General features: G+C 38.3%; 1 protein-coding gene across 1 annotated transcript; it reads left to right on the plus strand.

The window, feature by feature from the left end:
* Positions 1-807: 807 nt before the first annotated feature.
* On the plus strand, positions 808-10135 carry LOC132556925 (uncharacterized). Its single transcript, XM_060221379.1, has 5 exons — positions 808-1544; positions 2846-3088; positions 3860-3951; positions 4426-4550; positions 4832-10135. Exons 1-5 carry the CDS (start codon positions 824-826, stop codon positions 6606-6608), a joined length of 2958 nt encoding a protein of 985 aa, XP_060077362.1. The 5' UTR covers positions 808-823; the 3' UTR covers positions 6609-10135.
* The last annotated feature ends 4362 nt before the right edge of the window (positions 10136-14497 follow it).

The following is a 14497-nucleotide window of genomic DNA, read 5'->3' on the forward strand; positions in this document are numbered from 1 at the left end:
ACACTGGTGATACGGTGACAATAACTGATACTGAGGACATTCAACAATAGCCCCTATACAGACACTGGTGATACCGTGACTATAACTGATACTGAGGACATTCAACAATAGCCCCTATACAGACACTGGTGATACAGTGACTATAACTGATACTGAGGACAAACAACAATAGCCCCTATACAGACACTGGTGATACGTTGACAATAACTGATACTGAGGACATACAACAATAGCCCCTATACAGACACTGGTGATACGGTGACTATAACTGATACTGAGGACATACAACAATAGCCCCTATACAGACACTGGTGATACCGTGACTATAACTGATACAGTGACTATAACTGATACTGAGGACATACAACAATAGCCCCTATACAGACACTGGTGATACGGTGACTATAACTGATACTGAGGACATACAACAATAGCCCTTATACAAACACTGGTGATACGGTGACTATAACTGATACTGAGGACATACAACAATAGCCCCTATACAGACACTGGTGATACGGTGACTATAACTGATACTGAGGACATACAACAATAGCCCCTATACAAACACTGGTGATACGGTGACTATAACTGATACTGAGGACATACAACAATAGCCCCTATACAGACACTGGTGATACGGTGACTATAACTGATACTGAGGACATACAACAATAGCCCCTATACAAACACTGGTGATACGGTGACTATAACTGATACTGAGGACATACAACAATAGCCCCTATACAGACACTGGTGATACGGTGACTATAACTGATACTGAGGACATTTCCTTTTCAGGCCCAGTGGATTCTACACAGACATGAATCAGCCTCCTCCAATGCAGGGACCACATATGTCTCATCAGCAAGGTCCACAGATGTCAGGACCAAACCAACAGGGTCCACCCATGCATGGTCCCCACCAGCAAGGACCTCCAATGTCCGGGCCTCATCAGCAAGGACCCCCAGGTCCTCATCAGCAGGTACCTCCAATGCCAGGGCCTCGTCAACAGGGCCCACCTATGCCTGGACCTCATCCACATGGGCCCCCAATGTCTGGCCCTCTCATGCAGGGGCCTCCTATGCCTTCCATGCAGGGCCCACCAATGCCTAGACCTCATATGCAGGGTCCTCCAATGCAGAACCCACCTGTTTCTTCTGCTACTATGAACCCAGCAGTAGCTCTTGTTGGTGCCCTTTTACGACAGGCTGCTCCTCAGGTCCTCCAACAAAACAGAGGACCACCTGGACCACAAAATATGAGACCTCCTGGACCCCAGAACATGGGAACCCCTGGACTACAAAACATGGCAACACCTGGACCATTGCAAAACATGTCTTCGCAACCGCAAGGCACTAACCAGACCGGACCCTTCAACCCCCAACAAGGAATCCATGGCCCTTCTGGTGAGAAAGTCATGAGCCCCCCTCATGAGCCCAGTCCCGCCCCTGCCAGTCAGCAAATTGATGACAAGAGTGGAGAGGATATCACTAGCACCATAGCCGACGCGAAAGTTGAGGATAGTGGCCGCAATATGAACGGTAAATACATCTTACAACTTCAACAATATTGTGTAGAAATCAGTTTCAATTTCACTAACAGTATTTAACTAAGGCAGGAGAATACCCAGTGCTGAAAGGATTTAACCAAGTTGTTGAAACCAGTACCTAGTTTTGTACGATTTACACTGCTCACTGATTTTAAAATATTAGACATTTTTCACCGCAAAAATTAGCAAATAATGTAACATTCTTGCTATATGTATATCATTTTAATGGGACAATATAGAACAGAATGTGTCATTAATATTTGGGCTTGTAGGTAAATTTATTACCGAATAGCTCATGTTTTCCTTCCTTGTACTTTTGGACAATCTTAGATTATTTGAAACAAGAACAGGTATAATTTAAAAACTGGGTTCAAAATAGACATGATCATTAATTAAGGCGCTGGTCAAGTTTTATTTTATTCTATTTTACTGTTACGCTCTTAGGGTACTGTAAATGTAAAGTTATACTTCTGTGATGCAGCTGGGGCCTTCACCTTTTCGTAACCTATCTCATTGCTATCGATGTTACATCAGTGTAAAATGTTCATGAGTACGTATTTATTGAGTTTTATTTTCAAATATTGTTGACGGGACTTGTTACTCTTAAAGATATAAAGTCTTTATTTATTTATTACTTATTCACTGCTTTAAGCCGTGCTATAAAAAATGTTTCAGGTAAATAACCGATAAAAATTGGGTCAATCAACAATGCAAAATGTCTCCATTCATAGAAATACAGCTTAGTTGAACCATTGGATAAATCAAATATTTCATTTGGTCCCTTCAACTTATCCATGTTCTGCTGTACATGTATGTGAGATAAATAGATAATTTTTGAGATAAGGTCTTAATTGCAACTAAAGAGACTGGACCAGTTTTTTGTCAGTTGGATGAGAAAGATGAATAAGTTTTGTCAGTTTGGTGAGAAAGATCAGTAATATTGTCAGTCAGATCAGAATGGTCAATCATTTTTGACAAATTTTTTGACGAGATTTTTCCTGAACAATGTTATTGCCCTGTTTTACAGTCGAAGATAAATGATTTTGTTTGGCAAGATGATTTTTTTTATTTCTTTAGAATAAAACAATTCAGGAATATCTAAAGTTTTAAGAAAATATCACAATATTTTACCATTTAATGCTGACAAGGTTTGCCTTCAAATTCAGGCTGTAGCATTTATGTGACCCAAAACCTGGCGAGACATGAAAATACATTGTAGTACTCAACCAGTCTTGTTTACTTAAACTGACTAAATAAATTTATTAAGTCACAAACATATCAAATATGATGCAGACTTGGTGAAAACAGAACAATCGGAAACTGAGCCTGATAAAGCGGGGTCAGAGATGACAGCTGCTGAAGAGGAAACTAACGAGAGAAAGTTATCTACCCTTGGACTCAACCTTGACACATTGACTCACCTTCCTGCTAAACAGCGTGAGCTCTTCCTCCGTATACAGAACCAGCAGGGAGATGGAGCGAAAGACACACAGACAGAAAATGAGGACAAAATTGATAAGATTCCAGATGAGAAAAGTAAGATATTGATTCTTATACATATGCAACAGTCATTATCCTTTAAACAAATCTTAAGTAACTTCTATTTAACCGCTAATTTTCTGTCAAATTTCACAGTAAGCATTCCCAAATGGTAAGGATTCTAAATTGTACAAATGGTGGGTCTGACCCCAAAGGGATTGAGAGTCGGAGGAAACTTTGCAGTATTTCCTTGTTATCACACATATTGGACAGGTAACGTTCCTATGTGGCGTAGATTCAAACTTGTACAGATGGTGAGGCTGAAAGACAGGTTATCACACATATTAGGCAGGTAACATCCTGAGGTGATTGGAATGCAGAATTGTACAAATAGTGAAGCTTGATAGGAGATTTTACTCTAAATTAAATTCCCCCAACCAAACCAGAGTGGGCCTTTTCTCTTACTTTGATGTACAAGTAATTACTTGTTGAAGATTATTGTTCACCAAACTTGGTGACAATGTTTCATATGTTGTGAATTTAATTCTTTACTGTGACCTATCAGTTTGATTGTCCAACATACTACGTGAGAATGTTTCAATTATTGGGAATTTTAATTCTGTGACCTATCAGGTTGGTTGTTCAACAAAGCATTGTGAGAATGCTTCAAATGTGGGGAATTTTAATTCTTTACTGTGAAAGTTTGATTTTTTAATGTAACTGATATCACACTTTCTATTTCTGATGTTGTGCAACGAATACCTGGAATATTTAGATAAAAAAAGATACTTGATGTGAAATTATACTGTTTATTACTATGTCTTGTAGTGGATGATGACAACTGGTACTCAAGTGATGAAGAAGATGTGCTAGCTTCCAAACCTAAACTTACAGACATCCTCAAAAACCTGTCGCAAAAAGTAGGTCACAACAGCTCTACTGTGAAAACACTTGGTAGAAAAATATTCTGTACTTTCACAGCATGGCTAAACTGATCAGAAAAAAATATGGCTGACATGCGAGCATCTTGTATTTGACAGTTTAAAATTACCATCACTATTTCTTTAGAGGAATTTTCAGATTTCGTATAATTAAAAGAAAGGTCAAAGGACAGAAGAAAAAGAAGGGAAAACCTATAAAGATCATATAAATGGCATTAAGATCAAATCTTTAATTCAAAAGTCTAGATGTAATGTTAGAATTGACACATTGAAAATTTCATTTATCTCGGAAATATAATAATAATGCTTCAATCCCAAACTCATGTTTGACAGTTTGTCTGTTGTCTATATTTCTTTTGTAAAATTTGTTTCTCTTTTGAGAAGTTACATTTGTTTGACCTAATATAGGAGGTAATATTTCGATTTGTACAATAAGACTGTGTCTGTTTACAGCCAACACCAGAGAGTCCTCAAACACCTGTTCCTTCTAACTTATCGCAGTCATCTACACTTGACATCATGCAAATGATTAACAGTATTCGTACGCAGGCTAGCATCACAACTGTTGGCACTCCTGAGTAAGTCCTCTTGAACCTAAAAGTAGTAGTTGTTTTAAGCCACAAACATTTCTCTGGAGTGCCTCTGATAAATGAATATCTGTGTTTTACCATTATACACAATTTACATTTTATTATGTGTACAATAAAGTTAAAGTTATAATACTTTTTTAACAAAATCATTTCTATGACATGTTACAAAAACCTTTGTGACCCAGGTGACCATTAAGGTCCCTGGGCTTCTTGTTTGTATTATATATATTTTTCCTGAAATTACAATAAATCTTAAATTTGTATTACAGTATACCAACCAACAGTAACCCTCCAACTTTTCCTAAGGATTCATCAATGCCTGCTCAGGCCACAAACAGCAGTCCTAAATCCATCCCTGATCCTGTCATCATCAACTCTACTGAGGGCGACATTCCATATAAACTCCGACCAATTACGGTGGACAAGTCACAACAGAACAAACCCCCTCAAGGAATGGATGTGCATAACGCACAGTTTAAAAATGATCCTCGTATTAAAAAATTCTATCTTTATTTGGAATCACTGCCTCAGAAAGCTGCCAAACCTGTGAAGCCTGTTGGCTCTAGACCCCAACTAGGGCCAGATCCTTTAGAAGGCACTCCGAAGCTTGACCCTCGCACAGTGCAACCTAGTGACCGACGCATGGATCCAAGGGTAAAACCTCGTGTAGATACTGCAGAAGGGCCCCGTTCAATAGACCCTCGCTTCCAGGGATCAGAACGTGGGCAATTACTTAATATTGGCATGAACAAACGCCAAGACATTCAGAAGCCATTGGACCCAAGGATGGCAAGACAAATAAGTCGGGATGGTAACCCTCCAGATCCAAGGCTAGGTCGCCAGATGACTGGACAAACATTTGCAAGCTCCAATGGCATGATGCCTGACACCATGTCAAGATCAGTTGATGCTCGTTTGACTTCACAAGATCCTAGAAAGCCTCCACAAGATCCGCGAATGGGTCCTCAAGATCCGCGAATGGGTCCTCAAGATCCTAGAATGTGTCCACCAGATCCTAGAATGGGCCTGCAAGACCCTAGAATGGGTCCACAAGACCCTAGGATGGGTCAGTCAGATCCTAGAATGGGTCAAGATCCTAGAATGGGTCCACAGGACCCCAGAATGGGTCCTCAGGGTCCTAAAATGGGTCCACAAGATCCTAGAATGGGTTCACAAGATCCACGTATGGGACCACAAGATCCTAGAATGGGTCCACAGGGTCCAAAAATGGGTCCACAAGACCCTAGAATGGGTTCACAAGACCCACGTATGGGTCCACAAGACCCTAGAATGGGTTCACAAGATCCACGTATGGGTCCACAAGACCCTAGAATGGGTTCACAAGATCCACGTTTGGGTCCACAAGACCCTAGAATGGGACTTAAAGATCCAAGAACAAATTCTGATCCCAGGAAAGTTTTACAAGATGTGCATTCTGTTGCTGATATGGAACATCAACGGCTTACTGATCCACGTTCCTTGCAGAGACAAGGGTCGGTTGGGGCTGACCCTAGGAAACTTGTGACTCTCGACCCCAGGCGTCCTCTACTAGGGGATAGTACTGGGCAGACTAGTAGTGACACTGAAAACAAGAAAACAGAAGAATTAGATACAAAGCCAAAGCTTGATTATAGAAATGACCCACGATTTAAACGGAAACCCGCTAGTGAATCGGTGGCTCATAAGAGATACACAGGGCAGCGAAAGAGTAGCATGGACTACAGTTCTCCCCTGGGGCTCGACAGTGAGGATAAGGGGGAATCTGGTTACAATAGCTATCAGCGACCCCCACCTACGGACAGTGCTAAACACAAAACTGACAATCGCCTAATTGTTAAAGGCAAACTTGATCCTAGGACTATAAATACTGAAGGTGGTTCTTCTCCTAATGTTGATTCCAGCCCCCTACCCCCTCAACCCCCTGACAAGGAAATTGGCTTACCCACTACCATAGAGCTTCCCCCTTTTGTCACACCTAATGCATTAGAACCCCAAATGAAGGATTTCTTTAAGACAATGGACCCGACGGCCTCGCCGTTCTGCTGACTAAGGCTTTTGGCCTTGCAATGATCAAATGTGTTCTTTACCTGCTCACCACATTCACAAGGTACACAACTGGAGATGTGCAGCAGATTTCTTCTAGCAAGGCTGTTAATGTGTTATGTTTAATAGGTGCAATCAGGAAATTAGTTACTTTCATCGAATCCGGTCAAGGATTGTCTTGGTTTGAGTAGGCATTGGTTTATGAACTGGAAATTTGTTTTCTTGGCAGCTTGTTCACCTTTCCATAGCAGTACTTTATCAAACCATATATAAATGAGGTGGGTGGTTAACTGTGAAAAGCACAAATTTTGGAAATGTTCTTTTGTCTGCACTGTAGGACTGAAAGTGAAGCGCTAATTCAAAGTCTATCATTGTTGTAGGAATTTAAATTGAGGAATTTGTTTAATACTGTTGTCCTTGTTAATGAGTGAACAATGTCCATATTTTATCGGTGTTATTCCTAGTGTCTTGTGTTGCTTGTTGGGTGTGTTGCCCCTCTGAACAGCCAATGTCATTTTGAGGCAGGGACTCCTTGTATCAGCAGGTGGCTACTTAACTGAACACCATAAGGGAGACCCATCACATGCTATCCAGAGTAATTAGGGTAAAGTGTCTTGCCTGTTTCTCAGCTTCTCGCATAAAACAAGCTGTCATTGGCATGAGTGTCGAACCACGAACATCAGGTCTTCACCTGAGGTTACCTGGGCCAACACTCTAAACCAAGATATTGCAGACCTGACAGTGTTTCTCTACTAGATACTATAACCAGCCTGTTGAACTAGGCATGGCTCATTGTGTGATCATTTGATATGTTGGGGATGGGGGATTAAAGATAGATTTTCCTGTCAATTTTAGCATCACTATCAGTTCACTGTAAAATTGGGGGAACATTAGGAAAACACAGAATGGTAGGACATCTTCAGTTAGTCAGGAGTTTATTGGGAAGGAAATTAGGTAATAATGAAGGCCGGTAGAAAATATTGAAAATAGTTGAGGGAAACCCCTCTGGAAAATGAGTTGGGGAATCCCCTGGGAAAATTATGGAAGAAATCCCCAAGATGTTGAACATACACATAACATTTTATTTGATTAAAATAATGAATATAATGTTTTATATGGTACCAGCAATGACATTCATTATAATGAGTATGTGTATGTTTTGTATGTCATCAGACAGGTGATCAGTTCTCACAAAGCCTTTGGTGTCAAATTCCATGATCTGTCCTGTGTAAGATATTCTCTTTGTTGAGAATTGTCGGTCACTGATCAGAGGAAAATGACTGGTGCATATGTCAGCGACCATCACTCACAACACTTCACAGGTTTACATGCATAATAATAAATTTTTTCCAACGCAGAAAAATGTTTTGAAATGTGTGGTCTGTATGTGTATATTTCACACATATTTATACATGTACTTTAGATGTGCATTCCACATGTACAGAAAAGGAGGGGGCTTCATATTTCTAGTCTTGTAAAATGGATTTTTATCTTCATATATTTCTTGTTTTCATCTCTTTATTTTTAAGTTTTCTATCAACTTTTATAACAAAAATCTGGATTTTTATTTGAAAATTGATAAATCAGAAGAAAGGTTTTGAAATATACCATTAGTCACTCTGTGCTCGATCTTTTATAGCTTACCTCAAGAAATGTTGAGGGAAAACCGCCTCTCTACCATTGCCCGGTACAGAAATAAGGTTGTATTGTTAATATTACTTAGGTCAACTTAAGGACTCCTGTATGTAACAATGTTAATTCCTAGTCTGTCCCACAAACACTGGATCATATGTTATGTTGGATTGACCAAGTATTTTTAGCTGTGGTTAAGCAGAATTCTTCAGGTCATAATTCTCACATATTTCACTTTTAATAGTTATGCATTCTTAGGATACTTATTACTCCAACTGACCTTGGGGAAGGTTAATGAGGTTAGCTTTGTGTTCTTATATAGCTAATTTTTCATCAGGTGTTAAAGTAATAACATCTTTGAGTTGACTGTCCAGGTTTGAGATATTAGAATGCCTTTCAGCTAGATCATGTTTCAAATTACAAATGTATTGATGTATTGTTAGTAAGGCAGTTGTTAAAAGTAGGGACCAGGTCATGTGTTGGATGTCGGAAATATCAACAAATTTGTGTCATTATTTTTTAAGAACATTTTCTGTTATCTCAGTGGTTTTTTAACAATTGTTACAATTTCTTTGTTAAAACCAAAATTATCAAAATTCTGTGTGGCTCAATTATCATGATTTCTATGAAGATGTTGCTATTTCTTTGACAGTAAATTCTGTTGAGAAATGTAGCTCAATAGATCCGGTTTATTTAGCTACCTAGTGGGTGCATATATGAATTCCCCTATTTTAATCCCTCATGAAATTTAATGGTTTTCAAGTACTTCAATTTGATCATGAAATTATCAAACTGTTTCCATTTTATTGGTGATGCATGATAATTTCTTATGCTTTAAAATCCATTACATTTGTGAATGTTGAACAAACTATTGACTAAAAATTTGTTATTGCTTTGTAAAAGCTGAAAATTGTCATTTTTATACACCCATCGATAGACGGGACTTATTATGTTTTCACGGGGGCAGGTGGCCACACCTAGGTTTCCGTTCGATAACTTGAATAACATTTTACAGATTAATTGGAAACTTCACATGAATGTTATTACCATAAAAGCCAGGTCAAGTTTGATAAGCAAAAATTATCGCCCATGATTACAGTTATGGCCCTTGGTGCATTTGCAAAATAGGTTTCCCCACAATAACTCAATAACTAGGTTTATTACAAAAAAAGTTTCTGCCTGAAATTCATCCAGTTATGGTTGCTCAACTTAGGACGGGTGTATTTTTTAAGCTTGTTATACATAGTTTTAAGAATATTTGTAATGGTCAGTTTCATAAGGAAATGTAGAACAGTTTGTTTAAATTGATTACCATGACCTCCCTAAATGTGAACTGTAAAATACCACTTCTTAGTATACAAGATGTAGAAGAATAATTAGCTGATAACTTGCTGGCACCAAGTACTCTGAAATGTGTTCAATTAATGGCACTGAATTCCATGTGTTAGGGCCAAAAAAAGTGTCATTAAACAATTTGTATTTTTCATTGTGTCAATATCAACAGCCCGGAGCAACAATAGTTTCCTAAAGCATGTTTAAGTCAGATATCTGAGAAATGGTATGTCTTAATTGTGTTCATGTTTTTAAGAAAATTCTGGTACAAACACTGTGTGATAACAGCGACAATTAGGTCACATCAAGGTAGAGTGTATCATCAGATTATTTATGGACTAATATGAAATTTGAATCTTGTGCCAGGTTCCTATCCTTATTTACTATTGTTGGCACATGGAACTATGAGAGCAATTACTTTACAATGTAATGAAGGTTGTGATTGGAGAGTGTGCACATGAGCTTGAGTGTGTGTGTAAGGATGTTCAGAACAGCAGGTATGAAAGTTTGAATATTTGTGTAAGATTTATGACTGAAAGTGCTGTTTCAATAAAAGTAGCCCACCACACTGTTTTGTGTTTTATGTTCACTAGCAACTCCACAAGGTTTTCATAACACACCTGCATACACCTAAATGGAGCTTCTGGCATCCATCTGTCAACTTTTTGTGAAAATAGCTATGAACGATTGAGCAGATATTGATTTGGTCAGAAGGTGGAAGGGGACTTGATTTTGTATAAAGTGTGAGTCTAACCCTGGGGCCTGAGAGGCTAGGACCAAATAGAGGAAATTCAGCAAATTTTTTAAATCATACTTCTCCTGTAAGAATGATTGGATTTTATCCAAATTTGGTCTGAAGCATACTTAAATGAGGGGAATCTGTTTTGACTAAAACTGGGTCTTGGCCACCTGGGGTTAGAGTAGTGGAGTGTAATGGGGAAAATCAAGTAAAACCCTACACCTCCTGTAGGAATGATGGGATTTTGCCAAATTTTATCGGAAGCATTCTTGGGAGAAGGGGAATGAATTCTGTATAAATGGCAGATTTCAGCCCTATTGGTTGGGGTCCAATAGGGGAAAAAAGGGAAAATCCTACTTCCCTTGTAGGGATGATTGATTTTTTGCCCAACTTTTGGGCTTAAGTAATCTTAGGTTAAAGGTAAATCAGTTCTGTTAGTTAGTGGATTTTGGCCCCAGGGGTTGGAGGAACAGGGCCCAATATTTGAAATGTTTTCTGTGTCAGACTGTACTAGAGAATTGGAGTCTGTATTGTTTTCTGTGTCAGGCTTTACTAGAGTATTAGAGTCAGTATTGCTTTATGTGTCAGGCTGTACTAGAGAATTAGAGACTGTATTGTTTTCTGTGTTAGGCTGTACTTGAGAATTAGTGTCTATTTTGTTTTCTGTGTCATGCTGTACTAGAGTATTAGAGTCTGTATTGTTTTCTGTGTCAGGCTGTACTAAAGAATTAGAGTCTGTATTGTTTTCTGTGTCAGGCTGTACTAGAGAATTAGAGACTGTATTGTTTTCTGTGTTAGGCTGTACTAGAGAATTAGAGTCTATTTTGTTTTCTGTGTCATGCTGTACTAGAGTATTAGAGTGTGTACTGTTTTCTGAGTCAGACTGTACTAGAGAATTGGAGTCTGTATTGTTTTCTGTGTCAGGCTGTACTAGAGTATTAGAGTCTGTATTGTTTTCTGTGTCAGGCTGTACTAGAGAATTAGAGTCTGTATTGTTTTCTGTGTCAGGCTGTACTAGAGTATTAGAGTCTGTATTGTTTTCTGTGTCAGGCTGTACTAGAGAATTAGAGTCTGTATTGTTTTCTGTGTCAGGCTGTACAAGAGAATTAGAGTCTCTATTTTTTTCTGTGTCAGTCTGTACTAAAGTATTAGAGTCTGTATTGTTTTCTGTGTCAGACTGTACTAAAGAATTAGAGTCTGTATTGTTTTCTGTGTCAGGCGGTACTAGAGAATTAGAGTCTGTATTGTTTTCTGTGTCAGGCTGTGTCAGAGTCTGTACTCAGAGAATTAGAGTCTGTATTGTTTTCTGTGTCAGGCTGTACTAGAGAATTAGAGTCTGTATTGTTTTCTGTGTCAGGCTGTACTAGAGAATTACGAGTCGGTATGTTTTCTGTGTCAGGCTGTACTAGAGAATTAGAGTCTGTATTGTTTTCTGTGTCAGGCTGTACTAGAGAATTAGAGTCTGTATTGTTTTCTGTGTCAGGCTGTACTAGAGAATTAGAGTCTGTATTGTTTTCTGTGTCAGGCTGTACTAGAGAATTAGAGTCTGTATTGTTTTCTGTGTCAGGCTGTACTAGAGAATTAGAGTCTGTATTGTTTTCTGTGTCAGTCTGTACTAGAGAATTAGAGTCTGTATTGTTTTCTGTGTCAGGCTGTAGTAGAGAATTAGATTCTGTATTGTTTTCTGTGTCAGGTTGTACTAGAGAATTAGAGTCTCTATTGTTTTCTGTGTCTGGCTGTACTAGAGAATTAGAGTCTCTATTGTTTTCTGTGTCTGGCTGTACTTTAAAATTCGAGCGTGTATTGTTTTCTGTGTCAGGCTGTACTAGAGAATTAGAGTCTGTATTGTTTTCTGTGTCAGGCTGTACTAGAGAATTAGAGTCTGTATTGTTTTCTGTTCCAGGTTGTGCTAGGGAATACGATTTTGTATTGTTTTCTGTGTCAGGCTGTATACTGTATTGTTTTCTGTGTCAGGCTAAGTATTAGAGTCTGTATTGTTTTCTGTGTCAGGCTGTACTAGAGAATTAGAGTCTGTATTGTTTTCTGTGTCAGGCTGTACTAGAGAATTAGAGTCTGTATTGTTTTCCGTGTCAGACTGTACTAGATAATAAGAGTCTGTATTGTTTTCTGTATCAGGCTTTATTAAAGTATTAGAGTCTGTATTGTTTTCTGTGTCAGGCTGTACTAGAGAATTAGAGTCTGTATTGTTTTCTGTGTCAGGCTGTACTAGAGAATTAGAGTCTGTATTGTTTTCTGTGTCAGACTGTACTAGAGAATTAGAGTCTGTATTGTTTTCTGTGTCAGGCTGTACTAGAGAATTAGAGTCTGTATTGTTTTCTGTGTCAGACTGTATTATTTTCTGTGTCAGACTGTACTAAAATAGTAGAGTCGGTATTGTTTTCTGTGTCAGGCTGTATTAGAGATTTAGAGTCTGTATTGTTTTCTGTATCAGGCTTCATTAATATATTAGAGTCTGTATTGTTTTCTCTGTCAGGCTGTACTGGAAAATTAGAGTCTGTATTGTTTTCTGTGTCAGGCTGTACTAGAGAATTAGAGTCTGTATTGTTTTCTGTGTCAGACTGTACTAGAGAATTAGAGTCTGTATTGTTTTCTGTGTCAGGCGGTACTAGAGAATTAGAGTCTGTATTGTTTTTTTTTTTTTTTTGTCAGCCTGTACTAGAGAATTAGAGTCTGTATTGTTTTCTGTGTCAGGCGGTACTAGAGAATTAGAGTCTGTATTGTTTTTTTTTGTCAGGTTGTACTAGAGAATTAGAGTCTGTATTGTTTTCTGTGTCAGGCTGTACTAGAGAATTAGAGTCTGTATTGTTTTCTGTGTCAGGCTGTACTAGAGAATTAGAGTCTGTATTGTTTTCTGTGTCAAGCTGTACTAGAGAATTAGAGTCTGTATTTTTTTCTGTGTCAAGCTGTACTAGAGAATTAGAGTCTGTATTGTTTTCTGTGTCAGGCTGTACTAGAGAATTAGAGTCTGTATTGTTTTCTGTGTCAGGCTGTACTAGAGAATTAGAGTCTGTATTGTTTTCTGTGTCAGGCGGTACTAGAGAATTAGAGTCTGTATTGTTTTCTGTGTCAGGCTGTACTAGAGAATTAGAGTCTCTATTGTTTTCTGTGTCAGGCTGTACTAGAGAATTAGAGTCTGTATTGTTTTCTGTGTCAGGCGGTACTAGAGTATTAGAGTCTGTATTGTTTTTTGTGTCAGACTGTGCTAGAGAATTAGAGTCTGTATTGTTTTCTGTGTAAGGTTGTTCTAGAGAATTCGAGTCGGTATTGGTATCTGTGTAAGGCTGTACTAGAGAATTAGAGTCTGTATTATTTTCTGTAAGGTTGTACTAGGGAATAGTAGAGTTTGTATTGTTTTCTATTTCAGGCGGTACTAGAGTATAAGAATTTGTATTGTTTTCTGTGTCATGATGTACTAGAGTATTAGAGTCTGTATTGTTTTTTGTGTCAGGCTGTACTAGAGTAGTAGAGTCTGTATTGTTTTCTGTGTCAGGCAGTACTAGAGAATTAGTCTCTTTTGTTTTCTATGTCAGTCTGTACTAGAGAATTAGAGTCTGTATTGTTTTCTGTGTCTGGCTCTGCTAGAGAATACGAGTCTGTATTGTTTTCTTTGTCAGGTTGTACTAAAATAGTAAAGTCTGTATTGTTTTCTGTGTCAGGCTGTACTAGAGAATTAGAGTCGGTATTGTTTTCTGTGTGTGTCTAGGAATTAGAGTCGGTATTGTTTGCTGTGTCAGTCTGTACTAGAGAATTAGAGTCTGTATTGTTTTCTGTGTCAGGCCGTACTAGAGAATTAGAGTCTGTATTGTTTTCTGTGTCAGGCTGTACTAGAGAATTAGAGTCTGTATTGTTTTCTGTGTCAGGCTGTACTAGAGAATTAGAGTCTGTATTGTTTTCTGTGTCAGGTTGTAGTATAGAAATACAGTGTGTATTGTTTTCTGTGTCAGACTGTACTAGAGAATTAGAGTCTGTATTGTATTCTTTGTCAGGCGGTTCTAAAGTATTAGAGTCGGTATTGTTTTCTGTGTCAGGCTGTACCAGAGAATCAGAGTCTGTATTGTTTTCTGTGTTAGACTGTACTAGAGAATTAAAGTCTGTATTGTTTTCTGTATCAGTCTGTGCTACAGAATTAAAGTCTGTATTGTTTTCTGTGTTAGACTGTACTAGATTA

Source organism: Ylistrum balloti, unplaced genomic scaffold, assembly GCF_031769215.1.
Source record: "Ylistrum balloti isolate Yb309-2 unplaced genomic scaffold, AGI_CSIRO_Ybal_v1 Utg370606, whole genome shotgun sequence".
Taxonomy (NCBI): domain Eukaryota; kingdom Metazoa; phylum Mollusca; class Bivalvia; order Pectinida; family Pectinidae; genus Ylistrum; species Ylistrum balloti.

Bases quoted from the DNA above. Each gene is read 5' to 3' on its own strand.
- LOC132556925 (XM_060221379.1), top strand. From the start codon at position 824: ATGAATCAGCCTCCTCCAATGCAGGGACCACATATGTCTCATCAGCAA. The intron at 1,545-2,845 runs GTAAATACATCT...AATATGATGCAG, and splicing joins TAGTGGCCGCAATATGAACG to ACTTGGTGAAAACAGAACAA. The intron at 3,952-4,425 runs GTAGGTCACAAC...GTCTGTTTACAG, and splicing joins TCAAAAACCTGTCGCAAAAA to CCAACACCAGAGAGTCCTCA.